General features: G+C 40.6%; 3 protein-coding genes across 19 annotated transcripts in view; 2 read left to right on the top strand and 1 right to left on the bottom strand.

The window, feature by feature from the left end:
• The window catches only part of LOC127066028 (muscle calcium channel subunit alpha-1), a 46629-nt gene extending 43519 nt beyond the window's left edge, over window positions 1–3110 (bottom strand). For 4 of the 11 annotated variants that reach the window (XR_007782259.1, XM_050999221.1, XM_050999223.1 and 1 more), the window contains exon 1: window positions 1550–3103. The gene's annotated coding sequence lies outside the window, so the exon portion shown is untranslated. Of the gene's footprint in view, window positions 1–1549 lie in introns of all 11 variants that reach the window. The other 7 variants (XM_050999229.1, XM_050999227.1, XM_050999228.1 and 4 more) reach the window with 4 other exon arrangements.
• Window positions 3111–4901: 1791 nt separating this feature from the next.
• On the top strand, window positions 4902–9529 carry LOC127066044 (RNA-binding protein squid-like). Its single transcript, XM_050999269.1, has 2 exons — window positions 4902–6391; window positions 6772–9529. Exons 1-2 carry the CDS (start codon window positions 6032–6034, stop codon window positions 7276–7278), a joined length of 867 nt encoding a protein of 288 aa, XP_050855226.1. The 5' UTR covers window positions 4902–6031; the 3' UTR covers window positions 7279–9529.
• A 502-nt stretch (window positions 9530–10031) lies between these two features.
• Window positions 10032–16433, top strand: LOC127066045 (E3 ubiquitin-protein ligase SIAH1-like). 7 transcript variants are annotated; one of them, XM_050999277.1, is made up of 5 exons: window positions 10032–10567; window positions 11918–12066; window positions 12388–12627; window positions 12721–12913; window positions 12994–16433. In XM_050999277.1, the coding sequence occupies exons 1-5, from the start codon at window positions 10272–10274 to the stop codon at window positions 13169–13171; spliced, it is 1056 nt and encodes a 351-aa protein (XP_050855234.1). In that variant the 5' UTR covers window positions 10032–10271; the 3' UTR covers window positions 13172–16433. The 7 variants fall into 7 exon arrangements, with proteins under 7 accessions (XP_050855234.1, XP_050855228.1, XP_050855232.1 ...); XM_050999271.1 differs by having other exon boundaries at window positions 10039–11013; window positions 11712–12066; XM_050999275.1 differs by lacking the exon at window positions 10032–10567 and adding an exon at window positions 11047–11436 and having other exon boundaries at window positions 11712–12066.
• Window positions 16434–16632: the final 199 nt, after the last annotated feature.

The following is a 16632-nucleotide window of genomic DNA, read 5'->3' as shown; positions in this document are numbered from 1 at the left end:
GAATCCGTAGCGAAAAATGAAATTTTCGGTAAAGGCACGCCTTTAACGTCTCACGCATGCAAAAGGATACGAGTCTGATAAAAAAGTAAAAAAAAGAAAAAAAAAGAAAGGGAAAAAAACGGTGTTTGCTTCGTATCGCCAAATGTAATCTTCGTATTAACTCTTTGTCAAGCGACTAAATTAATCTAGCCGAACGATAAATACAAGTTTGCTTTCATATATTTATAATGAATATTACCAAAATAATCTACGTACATAAACATTTTACACAAACGATCCCCACCCTACGTCCGCGATGCAATAAATAATCATATTTACCTCTCTCTCTCTCTCTCTCTCTGTCTGTCTCTATTTCTCACCATCTAAAATTTTGTCTCGAATGCATTGCACCGTTTACTGGGTCGCGTTTTGCGCGTCGAGTATAGTAAAATGACGTACGTACTATATAAGTACCAGAAGTCGTGCGTTATCCAGGACGGAAAATACGCGCGCCATTTTAATAACTGCCACTTCGAGAGAGACCTATGTGCGTTCGCGAGTGAGCGAACGATCGTGTATGCGTGCGTATGTACGAACGAGAATCCGTATAGATCGGCGTAGAGAAAAGCAAATTTCATATTTTTCTTCGTCTCGTTTTCGCGTAAAATCTCGCGAGTCCGGTTGATCGACCTCGATGCTAAAATTACTTTAGTAGCGTTCGCTATTATCATTAAATAGATCCGCCTATCCGGCGATCGGGTTGACCCCGTCGGCACCACGGCTGTTACTCGAATTTATTATTTATTGCACTTTTTATCGCAGCAGCGAGAAAACCGAGAAGAAAACAATGGAAAGTACAAAGGGTACAAGTAGGTGCCAATTTATTTACGATAATCCAATGAAAGAAGAAATTGTTCCTACCTATGCTCTTTACGTGCAAGGCTCTCGTCAATAAAGAGGGTTCGTGTTAAAGAGTCGGCTTTAATACGTAGAGTGGAGTTGGAAGAGCGCTTAAAAAAAGGTCTTGCGTCGGTACGTTAATACTTTTGCTAATACGTTAGTAATATTTCAAAAACGATTTACAATTTCCTGACATACGATTCCGCGTTCGTCTCGTCGCCACATCGAAGATGTCTTCGAGCTCGAGCGGACCGATTCCAAGAAAAGTTGGCAAATGTTCTTCGAGGACCGCTCGATGAATCATCCGGATTATAGCCATTGGAATTTCGAATAGTAACGTCCGATACTACGAATTTATTATGCGAGAGGAACGAAAGGCGCTTGATTCTCGTCACGAGTATTTGGAGGAAAAGCTTTTTTCTCGCAAGGTGTAGAAAGACGAAAAAAGGAAACGGAGAGAGGAGCTCTCTCTCCCCCTCTCTCCCCCTCTCTCTCTCTCTCTCTCACTCTCGCTCGCTAGCTCGCTCGCTCACAGAGTCCGTTGACCGAGGAGTACACGTTCGCTCGCTAGCTTCTTGAAAAAACTAACGTCGTCGTCGTTGCCTCTCGTAGTACCCTCGTTAAACGTAGGCATGGTCGTCGACGAGTCGACGCGAAAGATGAAACTTACCGCATATCTTTGGAAGAGAGAAGCGTCGGTGGTAGAGACGATCGTGTGCGTATCACGTGAGCCGGGCGTATCCGCACCTCATATCCGTCTTAAACGCGACGTCGTTCGCGCTCGGTTCGCGTCCTCTCTCCTAGTACCAGGGTAGACGATGACTTTTTATCCTCTTCGTTGTCCTCTCGGGAGAAGAAAGAGCGTCCTCGGAGAAAAAGATCGACGGGAAGAGCTCTCGAGATTCGAGCGTGTAACCGGAACTTGCACGTTCTCCTTCTTTTCTACCTTTTCTCGCGTTTCGCGTAACTCTCGCACTGACAAATTCTTTCTTCTTAAGGACGCACCACCATCGTCGTCACCAACACCACCATCATCATCATCATCATCATCATCATCATCACAAACGGCACCCCAAAGATAACGTAGCACTAGCACCAGCAGCGAGCGACGTCACGATCGTCGCCGCTACTCTCTATCTATCTCTTGTTCTCGCTCTCTCGTGTAAACTTATAAATAGATATCTGGGTACGTTCGATTATATTTATATATATGTACCGACTTATACGCGAACACTACGCGTATACATATATACGTACGCGCGTGAAAAGAGAAACGAGAGAAGAGGTGGCGACGAAGACGAGTTGGAAGGGAGTTGAACGTGTTCGCGGCACTACGGGGTAGTTTATCGCACCGTGGTCACTCCTCTCGTTCTTTCGGTCGTTCGGTCTGTCTGTCGGGGTTGGTTTGTCGTTCGGTCGGTCGGTCGGTCGTTCGGTCGGTCGGTCGGTCGGTCGATCGGTCGGCACGATCCCAAATTGGTTGGCGCGCGAGCTCGATCGTTTTCAGGAAGAGAAGCTCGTTAATGGTGCGCGAATTCACCTCTCCCTATTCTTTCCCTTCGAGCGCGCCTCCTTCCGGATCCGCCGTGGACGCGCACGAGGGCGGATTGCAGAACTATGTCGAGCTACTATTATCGTACGCTCCGCGTGTTTCTTCGTAAATCCATTCTTTTTCTATCTCTATCTCTATTTCTCTCCCACGCACACGTCAACGTCCCTTTACTCGTCTATCTGTACGGCCAGTGCACCCTACGAATATGTACGTCTTTCTCTTTCTTTCTCTCTCTCTTCCTCTCTCTCTCTCTCTCTCTCTCTCTCTCTCTCTGTCTCTGTCTCTCCGTCTCTCTCCCCTCCCACTCTTTCTCTTTCGAAAGGAGATACTTTCGGTGGCGGACGGAGAAAGGAACGCCGTAAAAAGAAAAAGAACTTGGAAAGATTAGCGAGCTTCTCTCTCTCGCTCTCTCTATTTATCTCTCTCTCTCTCTCTCTCTCTCTATCGTTCGACGAAAGAATCGTTGATAGATCTAGAACGAAAGACACGCACTGATCCCGATTAGGACGAAGACGACGACGACGAAGACAACGACGACGACGACGACGACGACAACGACAACGACGACGACGACGACGACGACGACGACGACGACGACGACGACGACGACGACGGCACACGACACGCTCGAGTCGACGATACGTCGCCGGCTCGACGCCAGCGACGCCTGGCGTCGCGACGCCCCACCCCCACCACCGAGTCGACGCACCGTCTTTTCCTCCTCCTCCTCCTCCTCCTCCCTTCGGCCAACACCATCCGCGCCTTTCCCTTTTCACGCACGCGCCTGACAAAGAGACGAAACAGGGTGGAGAAGGTAAACGTCTTTTTACCGATATACCCATCTACCGCATCACCGACGAAGATCCAGTCTGGAAAAAATCGATGGGACCAACTTTCTCATATTTTTCTTAGCGCCTATTTTATCGGGCGCTCGATGCGTCGTTGTCGTCGTTATTTAAGAAATGCGCAAATACACGAAGACCCTGCGAGTCCCTTTCCTCGTCGACTACGAGTTTCGAGTAATTTTAAAGCTAAGGAGATATCCACCGCGTTATTGCGAGCTCACTCGCTCGCAGCGATCATTAGCGCGCGTGCAAGGACATTGTACCCTGGGGAAATTAAAATAACGTAAGTCGAGGCCTTACGAACGTAGGTACGTTCGTACGGTCGCGCGTAGAAATACGCGCTTCCTCTCCCTCTCCGTTCCTCCTTCTCATCTTTCCTTTTCATCGCGTACGCGAAAAATGAATGTTAGTCCTATACGACGGAGAATTCGTCGTACGATCGACGCTCTCGTTAAGAGATATTTGACCAACGATTATTCCGAATCGATCGTAATCGAAGCGATGCCGTACGTCATCGTTTCCTTCGAACGTTGTCATTACCACGTCGTTCCTCGAAGTTTCCTCCTCCTTTGCAGCGTGCGATCGACGTTCTCGGAAAGAGAAGAAAGAAGAAAACTCTAAATATACGACTGTCCGACGCGAAGCGCCGTGATCACTGAACCGAATCGGCGGAGCGAGAACGACCCTTCGGCGTACGCGTACGGCGTCGTATTTCGCGCGCTCGCCCGTTCGCGCGTATCACGTCCCGAGACAGAAGAAGACGCGTCTTACGCTCGAATATATAGGTCAGAGTCAGGCCGAGCGAGCTACAACGTCGATGCGTCGCATTTAACCGCACGACGCATCGGAGCATTCCCTATCCTCGCTTTACGCCCTTATTTTAGATACGATCGCCGTGCCCGCGATCGCATCCTTTCGAATTCATTCGACGCGATGCTCCTTCCAGATTATCTCTTCCAGTCCGACAACAGACTTTCATACCTCGCTCGAAGAACATCTCGTAAGAATCGTCGGACGAGGATAGCGAAATACGCGCGACGCGTTCCTCTCGATTCAATCTCCAACGAATTTAATTCTTCCACGTAAGCGCGAATTATCGTCGTCCGTTCGAAAAGTCGAGGACGACTCGTCGAGGACGACTCCTGGCGCCATCGAACGAGCTTCTCCTCGACTAACGAGCGTCGCGACCACGAGCCAGTACGACGAACGTACGACAAAAGACAAAAAGAGAGAAGAGAAGAAAAAGATGAAAACGCGTGTCGCGAGAAACGTTCGCGAGGACGGAACGACGACGCGAGCGTAGATCGATCGACGGAGATATCGCGGGGAATCTCGTCCGATCGCTTTTCGTTATCTTCCTTAAGATTAGCTCGCCGCGGACAAGTTTTTCGTCCAAGTAGGTACGCCTTGCCTATAATTAACGGCACGCCTGTTTACTCGTAGAACCTTATGCTATTCTTAAACTCTTCCACTAAAGAAAGGATAAGCTAGGGTTACCGAAGAGCTGAGTTTTATTTATATAATCTTGGCCTGACTGTATTTATATATTTAACACATGGACTCTCTCTCTCTCTCTCTCTCTCTCTCTCTCTCTCGCGATTCCGCCAAGTACGGAGAAATACGTATTATTTCGGTTCTTCGATCGGATGTCATCGATGAACGCGGAGTCGGTGTCGAGAGTAAATCTCGAGAGCAACGCTAAGCGCGATCCCTCTGCTAAACGATTCCTGCGTTCTCGAATCTCGTTCGAGTAACGAGGGAGAAAAGGGGACAATGGCGTAACGTCCAGCGCGAAACAACGGCGTCGTAAAGCGGAGGCGAATGATTTCAAACGCGCGTTTTCTGCTTTGAAGACGAGACGACGGTAGACGACGACGCGACGCGATCCTGACGCGACGCGGACGACGCGACGCGGACGACGCGACGCGACGCGAAGCGAGAACAGAGAGAACTCGACGCGTCCTACGCGAACAAAGGCGCTCGCACATTGGTCGGACCTGCTCGAACCGATGTATGCTTTCTCTCTCTCTCTCTCTCTCTCCGTCAAGGTTTCACGAAAATCCATCCTCGTTGGTAAACGCAAAGAGGGAGGATAAAGGAAACGGCCGACGGTTCGACGACTGGACGACGTCGGCGAGACGACGACGAGGAGGAGGAGGAGGAGGAGAACGAGAACGACGAGAACGACGAGAACGACGAGGACGACGAGGACGACGAGGACGAGGACGAGGATGGTAATAAGGAGAGCGTTTATTTAGAGAGAGACAGAGAGAGAGAGAGAGAGAACGAATCGTACGTAGACGTGTGCGTGCGGACACACGCGAGCACACATACCTTCGTCCTCCCGCTCGGTCGGGACCACGTTTCCACGAGTGACGCGAAAATTTTCTATAATTAATCCTGAAACGAGGAGCGGAAGCAGTGCTCGGTATTTCCGGCGAGCGTCCGTAGCATTAACCATTGGTAAGAGAGAAGATGGCGGCGACCGAACGGAAGGAGCCAATAAGGTAGCTCGACGATAGCGTAGAAAGGGATCGGAAACTGTCGTTGCTTCTCTTTCTTTCGGTCCGTAAAGCCGGCACCAGCCACCGGTTCACCGTACGAACCGACTGTGACGCGTGCCAAGCCATTCTCTCGAATAATTCGCGTGCTTCGTACGTTACCGATTCGTCTTTCCGCGCTCGAAAGAATATCACGATCGGTTTTACCGCGTATCTCGTGCCAGCAATTTTTCGAGTAAGCTCGCGCGTAGACGATGGCGGCGGTTGAGTGTTACCAAAATCAAGCTCAGGCCGAGAGCACCGGACAACAGACACAGGGCCAGCAGCAGCAGCAGCAGCAGCAGCAGCAGCAACAGCAGCAACAGCAACAACCAACCGCCGGAATTCCTGGAAAGGATGACGAGCGTAAGCTCTTCATCGGTGGGCTATCTCGAAATACCACCGACAAGGAATTGCGCGATCATTTTGGAAAATTCGGCGAGATCGAAAGCATTTCCGTCAAAATGGATCCATACACCGGCATCTCGCGAGGTTTCGCTTTTATGGTTTTCACCAATCCAAAGACCATCGACAAGCTTCTTGCGTCGGGCGAGCATTACATCAACAAACGTAAGGTCGGTACTTCTATCACCTAGTCCCGTCGAATTCTGCGTAAAGGTCGCACGATGTAGCCGAGCTACGTTTGCGAGACTTTTTTTTTCTTTTTTTTTTTTGTTCCCCTCTTCTTTCTTTTTTCTTTTTCCCCCGCCGTTTCTCCTTCCAACGCTACGTCGCGAATTTTTCTTTACGCGCGTCCGACCTATTTAAAAGTACCGAGCAGTAGTTTCCTTTCACAAGTACAATTCGTTTCTATTTTTACTTCTTTCGAAATAACTCTCCTTGGTTCCTTTGTCGAAATATTGACTGTTCGCGGTACGCGCGTTATCTTTCGAACTATCCTTCGAAGACGGCGAGTAGAGTCGCTGGATAAAAATGTTGTTTTGTTATTCTAAAGGTGGATCCAAAGCGAGTCAGCAAGAAGCCTCAACACGGGAAAATATTCGTTGGCGGTCTTACGCCTGAAATTACAGACGAGGATATTAAATCCTACTTTAGTCAATACGGGACTATCGTCGAATTGCAAGCGCCGTTCGACAAGGTAAAGAATCAAAGAAAAGGATTTTGTTTTATAACGTTTGATTCTAAGGAAGTTGTATATAAATTACTGAAAACTCCTAAACAAACGATAAATGGCAAAGAAGTAGACGTTAAGAAGGTCAAAGTTAATCCGGATCCAAGAACGCAAGGATTTTGGGGGCCTGGTTATGGTTATGGGTATGCCGGTGGTTACGGTTACATTCCCGAGTATTGTAACGGTTATCAAGGTGGATACGACGACATGTACGGGAACTACGACTATTCGGGATATGATGGATACGAGAATATGGGATACTCGGCTCAAGGTAAACCGCGAGGAAACGGACAGGGACCACGTCAATTTCAGAGACATCAACCGTACTAAACGCAGGGTATAAATTCGTTTATACGCTCAAGAATGGTGAAAATACAAGAATATAGTAGGAGGTAGACCAACTTTATCTAATTACAGTCAGAGACTGAAACGAGGGGATTTGGATGGGACGAGGTATTACGAATACCCGGTACCGTCTCCCTTAAATTTCCTAAACTTCATACGTCGCGTCTGTATAATACTAGATACCTTTGTGTACATTTGTTAAAAAAAATTCTCCCACTGGTTTGGAGTTATGATGTTACGAATTTAAAAGAATCATGTCAGTTTCTGTATAATGCACATTTTGCCTCCTATTACGAGAAATAATCTTTAAAGTAAAATTAAGTAACGATGTTGTGCATTTTCTTAAACGAGGACAGGGCCATCGACACTGATGTCTATAATTTTACTCGACTTGAATGATAAACTTTAAAGCTAGAAAGATTTGCGGAAAGAGTCGTTTATGACATACGCCTCGAACGATAACGATACGACAGTATCGAGTATTGATTGTTATAAAAAGGATTTCTTAGATCCCCCGATGGAGAAATCTCAAGTGGAGTGAAATTCGTAATTTAATCCTGTCTCCTTGTTACTCATTTCTCATACTAACCCGTGTATCTAATAATTTAATGCTAGCTATATTCTGTAGCTATTCTTTGGCTATTCTATAGCTATTCTATAGCTATTCTTTAGGATTTTAGGTTGCATTATTCGTGTATTCTTTACTATGTGCTTGGTGTTATTTTCATTTAAAGAAGAAAAACAAGAACAATGTATAGTTTGCATTTGGTTTTTTTTTTCTCCCCCTATCGGTGCGCAGTTTTAATTCGGATTAATTTCAATTTACAGCAAATTGTCGTTTATGGACCAAAATTTTGCTCCCATTGAAACATACTTCTTCCTTGTAAGATTATATTCTATATGCATTATCTATTATCATATAATTGTTTATAATCTAAAGATAAGTCTTGTAACTTATATGAATCTTAAATATGCTGCACATGCGTGCATACGTATGTGCATATGCAGGTACACATAAGTATATACTGATATAGAGATTAGGATTAAAAAAGAAAAAAAAAAAAAAGAAAAAAAAAACATTTGAAAAATGTATAATTAAAATATGAACGTCCTGGGTATTATACATAAGGAATACTTGCGCGACGTTAAATTACGAACGATATTTGTGATTCGTATTTAACGAAAATTGTCATTAAAACAATACAAACGTTATGAAAGGAAAGGAAAGGAAAGAAAAGAAACAGAAATACCACTTGCTTTATATATCAACGACCTATTGAAATTTCAATAGATTATTTCTACGGGCGTGTGTGTGCGTATATGTATGCATATATATATAGGTGTATATATATATATGTATATATTATATACACATATATATGTACGTTATATCTGCTTTTCTTCAATTGTAACACAACATTGTAGTATAGTTTAGACGTCGCGTTTGTACTCATTATGGCGTAAATGTCACACGAATACGGCGAAAACATTACATCTAAGCGAGTAACGCAAAAGCAAAATTTGGTTAAGACACTGGAGTAACAGAATGTTTCAAAATACATGAATGACTAGAAGTTACGAAAAAATGTAGGCTACATTGACATTTCTTTCGCATTTGTATCGAGAGTAGCAGTTCCTGTTTGATATTGCAAACTACAAAGACTGCTCTTCATATCGCGAAAAGACTGTTAACACGTAGCGTATCGTTCGAAGTGATATAATATCTAGAGAATTCGATAACCGGTACTACCCGTGCGATTTTTTGACCGCTAAATTCAAGTCATTAACGTTATTGTAAAAAAGCGTTGCTAATGATACAGTGAGACTACGTTTAGATACATCGAAATTATGTCGTTTACAAGGCTGAAAAGGCTTTATACATTCGAAAGACATTCAAAGGTTACAAAAGTATCAACGGTTTGGCTTAAATGTAATATAACGATACGCGATCGATCAAATTTAATACAAAATTGTTTCTGCCACCAACTTTGAGATTTTAAGCCAAACCAATTATGCTTTTGAAATTAAATCTGTATACTATGTATACCATATTTGCTGCGTGTGAAAAAAAGAATATATATATAAAAGGAAAAAAACAAAAAAAAAAAGAAAAATGTGTGAAATTAAAGGAAATAACATGAATATTTTGTTACGATTAATTAATATTCGCCTGTTTCACCCATGACACAGTGTATATTTTAATTATAGCAAGAAATAAAATGCCTATTACTTAAAAGACTTTTTTTCAATTACTCGAAAGACGTTGGTCGTTCGATACGAGTTGATCGAGATATAACGTTCGCTTTCGGTTGTTGCATGCATGTACATATACGTACGTATATATGTACGTATATGTATATATATTTTTTTATGCCATACCGTAACACAGAGTAGGTGCGACAACAAACTTCATACTACTTTTAATTCGCGTCGAGAAATAATATATATCCGCGAGAGTAGACTTTTCGAAATATTTCAGTTAACGTTTCGGTATATACAAAATCGTTAAAATACGAAGCAACGAGTTGTTGAATTTGATGCGCGATTGGCTGTTTATCTTTCGAATTCGACCAATCCACGTGTACGACACCCGAATGTTTTGACACGAGAGCGTTCGAAAAAACGATGCCGAATGCGCGACTAATGGCCAATAAGTAAGTTCGAAAGTCGAACGCGCATTGGTCGACGATTGTGAGAAAGAATATATCGGATAGGTTGTGAACTGGGATTAAACGTTAGAATGCCAGCTGCATGGGTGTAATCGCACGAGTAGACAGCTGCAGTGTCATCGTATCGCTTCGCATTACATCGTACGGAGGTGCCCGAAAGGAGTACGAATAAAAAGCGAGCTGTTACACTATGTCTCACATAGGACTGGTACAATTAATAGAGCGGATTATGCTGAATCGTCGGCCGCGGGATTTTGTCATGTAGCCTCCCGCGGACGAAATAACCACACGCTTGTTTATACACCATCGATGTACCGGAGGATATCGAAAACGTTTGTTGCAAAAGCTCCGGAGTTGGGTCGCATGAAGTCGATACCACCGCCGTTACAACAGCAACAACCTTTGTCGTCGCTGTCACCACCGTTGTCGTCTATTTCCTCATCTTCGTCGGCGCCGTCGTCGTCGTCGTCGTCGTCGTCGTCGCCGTCGCCGTCGTCGTCGTCGTCGGCGTCGTCGTCGTCGTCGTCGTCGTCGTCGTCGTCGTCGTCGTCGACGTCGTCGTCGTCGTCGTCGTCGTCGTCGTCGTCGTCGTCGTCGTCGGCGCCGTCGCCGCCGCCGTCGCCGTCGTCGTCGTCGTCGTCGTCGTCGTCGTCGTCGTCGTCGTCGTCGTCGTCGTCGTCGTCGTCGTCGTCGTCGTCGTCGTCGTCGTCGTCGTCGTCGTCGTCGCCGTCGCCGTCGTCGTCGTCGTCGTCGTCGTCGTCGTCGTCGTCGTCGTCGTCGTCGTCGTCGTCGTCGTCGTCGTCGTCGTCGTCGTCGTCGTCGTCGTCGTCGTCGTCGCCGTCGTCGTCGTCGTCGTCGTCGTCGTCGTCGTCGTCGTCGTCGTCGTCGTCGTCGTCGTCGTCGTCGCCGTCGTCGCCGTCGTCGTCACCGGCATTCTCATCGTTTTTTCAAAGTGCTTTTTATCGTATTTTGATGTCACAATCCTGATCATGCAGTAGCCCTTGTATTTTTTGAAACAACGATTCAAAACATTTCTACAATCTCTATCTCGGTAAGTCGAACACGTTTTCTTCTAGCTGGCAATCGCGGCTACATGTGGAATTTTCCACGAACAGTCATACATGTTCATCATACTGTATCTTGTTTATGTGTTGACTTTTGCCTACATATTACGACACTGCATTGCTCCGTGTATGTATGCTCGTCCGTGACTCTACTCGTGCGTACGAATAATCGGCCGTAAATGGAATTGGCTCGTCGCACGGGAAACATTATACATTGAAATACTCTCACTTCATAGTGAGAAACTGATGGTTATACCGGTGACAATGAATTTACTCGACACAAATAAGATTAATGAAGGGTCTGTTGTAATTGTTCTGTCTTCATAGCCTAAAACTTTTCATTTACAATATTCTTTGTCGTACTTTTAGTGATAGTGTTATCGTGGATAAAACGCATATTATATAATGAAGTAAATATTGTGTTATACGATTAATGTGTCTATCGGAGATCTATTATGCATTAAACGTCAATCGAAAAAAAACATATATATTAAAGGCAAATTTACTTTTATTTGATTATATTAGTATGTTGTGTTTTGTTTAGATATGATGAGATATTATATTTTATCACATTACATTATAATGTTGCTTTATAAACATATGATATATACATACATATATACATATTATCAAATATAATATATTAAAGACTTTCTTTATTTATATTAAATAATAACTAATTAAGTTCCAGATATGGAGTGGATAAGTGCCAGGAGATTGCACCGAGTCTGAAAGACGCCATTGGTATTGAAAAACTATTGTATTTGTGTTATCAAACTGTTTGCCTTGGTACTTAACCTAGGAGAAAAACATGTCACAGTTAAATATAAGTACAGGAAAAAAAGGGAGGGGTGTTGCCAGTACCTCAGCTTCATCCGTATCGGCGTTGAGCAGTTCGACTGATTTAGCAAGCCTATTCGAATGTCCTGTTTGTTTTGACTATGTGCTGCCACCCATCTTGCAGTGTCAAAGTGGACACCTTGTTTGTAGTAACTGTCGACCAAAACTTACCTGTTGCCCTACTTGTAGAGGCCCGTTAGGTATGTAAAATATTTACTCCTGTTATAAGGATAATTATAAATATATAGCTTATTATCTAACGTAGTATGGAATATATACGGGGCCTTAAACTAAGAAAAGATAAGATTTAGTTTTATTATTTAAGCGGAGTAAGATTGTATTAACCGTTGGAAAATATTTTTCATATTATTTCACGATTAGCTACGCGTAAAAAGAGAGAAATAAGAATCTTAATTAAGTATTACGAATAATTGCTAGAGAAACTGACGATATTTATGTCAAAAACTTTTTATATTTATTTATTATGTATCATTTATCGTGTTCGTTTTCTTTCAAATTAGGTAATATTCGCAATCTGGCTATGGAAAAAGTAGCGAGTAATGTAATGTTTCCTTGCAAATACTCTATTAGCGGGTGCACGGTATCTTTGGTACATACCGAAAAGCCAGATCACGAGGATGCGTGCGAATTCCGTCCATATAGTTGTCCTTGCCCTGGTGCATCGTGTAAGTGGCAAGGATCGCTTGAACAAGTGATGCCACATCTGGTTACGAGTCATAAAAGCATTACTACTCTTCAAGGTATGGTTTAAAATGATACGCGTCTGCACGTCTACGATCAAAAATATATGTGATGTATTAATTACCTTTTTTCTTCTTTTTCTTTTTTTATAGGAGAAGACATAGTTTTTCTGGCAACTGATATAAATCTTCCCGGAGCTGTGGATTGGGTAATGATGCAATCTTGTTACGGTCATCATTTCATGTTGGTACTTGAGAAGCAAGAAAAATATGACGGGCATCAACAATTTTTTGCGATCGTTCAATTGATTGGTTCGAGAAAGCAAGCAGAAAATTTTGCTTACAGGTAAACCTTATTTTCATTTTCTTTTACAATTTTACATCGATGTAATTATTATATGTCGTTATGTGCATGATTTTCAATAGGCTAGAACTAAATGGACATAAGAGACGCCTTACGTGGGAAGCTATGCCACGTTCTATACATGAAGGTGTCTCGTCTGCTATTTTAAATTCAGACTGCCTTGTATTTGACACATCTGTTGCTAATTTTTTTGCGGATAATGGAAATCTAGGAATTAATGTTACAATTTCTATGGCATGAGAAAAGCCAGAGAAAACAGTTTAAAAGTCAGACATATCGTGCAGTCTTTGAATTACACTCCTAAACTGACACGAAAGATTGCCTGCTATGCATACATAATTTCGTTCATGTTACCACAGATGAATATTAGCAATATGGATGTTAGAAAATATTGGAAATGGATTGACAAAGTGCAACATTCACACTTGGTTACAGAACATCCGTGTAGAAGCTTTAAAGTATACTTGTATGTGATATTAATAATACATGTGAATATAAGATAAACAGCTATTTGGTTGAAGCAGCGAAAAAAGGCCAATTTATAGAAAGTACCTGACAGTCATTACACGATGCTTTCTCTTAGTCATTTCTTATCAAATTTTTATTTATATAATATTCCCTAGTGAATTTTATATTATTTTAAATGTTAAGAATACTTCACGAATATCACCATTTAATACGATTTACCTAACAAACTTGTCTGTATCTTTATATCTAATCTACTTAAACATATTCATCTCTCTCTCTCTCTCTCTCTCTCTCTCTCTCTCTCTCTCTCTCTCTCTCTCTATCTCTGCTTGCATAATGCACTGCTAAAGAAAAGTAACGTTAAATTTTTCCGAGGTAATCGTTTGTTAGAATTTTAATAGGTTTACCTTTTGCCTTTAGTATTCGACTTTTAACTAATTTTCTTTTCAAAATTCTCAACTTTTTATAAACGTTATCTTGTACTATTTAACACAATTGTATACATATATTTAGATTTTAATGTATAAAAACATATACAAAAGTTCAGTTTCACAGGTATTATTTTATACGCTGTAAGTTAATTCTAAAATTGTAAATTACACAATATTTTCGAACATGTGTATATTGTCCATGATATCAAGCAAGATAAATTCACAGGGAATGGGTATATCTTATTAACTGTAACGTTTGCAGTTTAGAAGAGCAAAATGTCAAGTTTTGACAATTTCATATGGTCAAATCATTTTATATGCAGACATTTTTCCTGAAATATGCTTGACAAAAAACTCTGTGGTCATGAAGTGAACCTAGTACTGCATACAAAAACACGTGATTACTACACGTATATGTATATATATGTACAAGTATGTAGATATATATATATATGTTTTATATTATTACTTATCGGGAGTCAGATATAGTGACGCGATTGACAAGTTTCTGATTTCTATGCATCGTATGATTCGCACCCTTACGGTGATGACAAGAATGAAAGCGTTATAGCATGTACCAATTAAACGACTATGTAAACATTATTTGTTTCTTGGTACATAATTGAACTAAATAAACTAAAGAAAAATGTGAAATCATAGTCAAAGTTTAAGAATAAGTTTGGAAAGATCGAAAAACATTTTTCATCGGAATAGATTTTGTAATTAGATATCACAATAATATTTATTCTTTTTCATTTTCTTTATTATTATATTATATTGTAGCGTGGTGTTTTTTCTTTTCTTTTTTTTTTCCACTATATATAAAATTTATGGGAATCGCATAAATCTCAATTTGATATACCTTAGTGTGATCAAATCAATGATTTGCTTGAATTAAACATCACATTATGGATAACTAGTTTTAATCAGTTTGCGAGGATGGATATTATGATAAATTGAGATTTCAAGCGATAGAAATCTTTTTGTTTATAGAGATAATCCAGACTGAAATATGACTACAATGTAAATATTAGGATAAGTAAAATATAATCAACAATTATATATTACTTTTTTGTAATTTTGGTTTGCATCTTAAGTGGATTCGATAAAATATTTCGTAATTTTGAAATTCTTTTAGATCTGTTTGATTAGACGTATAAAAAAATTATTATAATAACAATTATTATTGGAATTAATTATATATAATTTCATACTTTGTAATATAAGACGATTAAGCAGGAGAAGTGTTCCCATTGCTGCTCTATCTGATTATATATACATAGATATATAGATATATATGTATATGTGTGTGCGTGTGTGTGTATATATATATGTGTGTGTATACCCACACACACACACACATATGCACGCATATATATATAAAACATTATAAATATTTAAATTTTAGGTAAAGAAAAAATGTTACTGTAAATAAAGTAAAACTTCTTATGTGATACAATAATTAATAATGTAAATTATGCTGATATACATATCGACAGTTGAAAAACAATGCCTCTCACGTTCAGCTTTTGTGATTAAAAATTGATTTCAATCCAAAGAAGACTCGAACATTCTATGGATTGAAAGGAAAGCGTTAACGGAAGAGAAATTGTATATACGAGGTAATATTTTTTAACGGTTGATATCTACGATATTGCGAAAAACGGGAACCAACTGCACATTATGTACACATACGAGATTAAGTGCATATATGCTTATATGGTTATATTTACATTTATACATGTACGCATTAGATAAGCAGTTAATTTTAATAGAGATAAAAAGGAAATACACTTTTGGCGGTTATTCCCAAAATTGATATTGAACTTTCATGTTAATTGTTGCTCTGCCATTGTACATACAAGGAAATACTTATTTTACCTGTAATATTGCAAACAATCGAAAGTAAAAGTTCCATAACATAGGATTGATATAAAACATCTATCAATGAATTATCGAACTATGATCATTTTGGTAATAGCACAAATTGATATAAATATCATGTAAAATTATTAATTACACAATATTATTGATAAACATAAGCGTGACGAACGTAATTCCCTTTCAGTATGGTTTAATAGACATGACGCATGTACAGAAACATAACTCGCGTTAAACAAAAATATACTACTAAGGGATGTGTATATAAATTATTAAAATACGCTTTAGGGCTAATAAAATAGCGTTTAAATTCTTACTATAATAATTTATTTTTTAGCAAACATTCTTTGCGAATTATAATGGTATCGCTCAGTGAAGGTATCGCAAAAGTTACACGTTCGATTTAAACTTTATCCAATTTTTGGTTCTCTTTCTCTTTTTGTATTTCTTTTTTCTTTTCTTTTTTCGTATACGCGTCTCTCTCACTATCATCCGTGTGCAGTCGTAGCTATAAATATATATCGTTTAATTTTACTGAAAGTATCTGAAGCATCGATAGAACCTTCGGATTCGGATTTTAATATAATTTTTATTTAAGATCTTTTCTTTATTTACTCATTTACTTTTGACATACCTTTACTTTATAAGTTATTTAACACTCTAATGCCTTGGAATGTTAGAAATGTGTAATGATTTTTAAATACATGTACCTTCGCAAAATACGTCGGTATTCCTTAATAGCGCAGTCCACTTTCCTACTTCAAAGCGAATCGCTTTATTGAATTAACGTGTAATTACATCTTATTTCATTTGATTATAAATTTCAAATCGATTTCAACGGTTAGTAATTGGCTTCAAGTAAGTGTAAAAAAATTCATAGAAGGAAATAGAAGGAATTGGTAACTACGATGCCTCTACGAT

Source organism: Vespula vulgaris, chromosome 9 (assembly GCF_905475345.1).
Source record: "Vespula vulgaris chromosome 9, iyVesVulg1.1, whole genome shotgun sequence".
NCBI classification, from domain to species: Eukaryota; Metazoa; Arthropoda; class Insecta; order Hymenoptera; family Vespidae; genus Vespula; species Vespula vulgaris.
This window is presented reverse-complemented; position numbering and strand designations above follow the sequence as displayed.

Bases quoted from the DNA above. Each gene is read 5' to 3' on its own strand.
- LOC127066044 (XM_050999269.1), top strand. From the start codon at position 6,032: ATGGCGGCGGTTGAGTGTTACCAAAATCAAGCTCAGGCCGAGAGCACC. The intron at 6,392-6,771 runs GTCGGTACTTCT...GTTATTCTAAAG, and splicing joins ATTACATCAACAAACGTAAG to GTGGATCCAAAGCGAGTCAG.
- LOC127066045 (XM_050999277.1), top strand. From the start codon at position 10,272: ATGTACCGGAGGATATCGAAAACGTTTGTTGCAAAAGCTCCGGAGTTG. The intron at 10,568-11,917 runs GTCGCCGCCGCC...ATCGGCGTTGAG, and splicing joins TCGTCGTCGTCGTCGGCGCC to CAGTTCGACTGATTTAGCAA. The intron at 12,067-12,387 runs GTATGTAAAATA...CTTTCAAATTAG, and splicing joins TACTTGTAGAGGCCCGTTAG to GTAATATTCGCAATCTGGCT.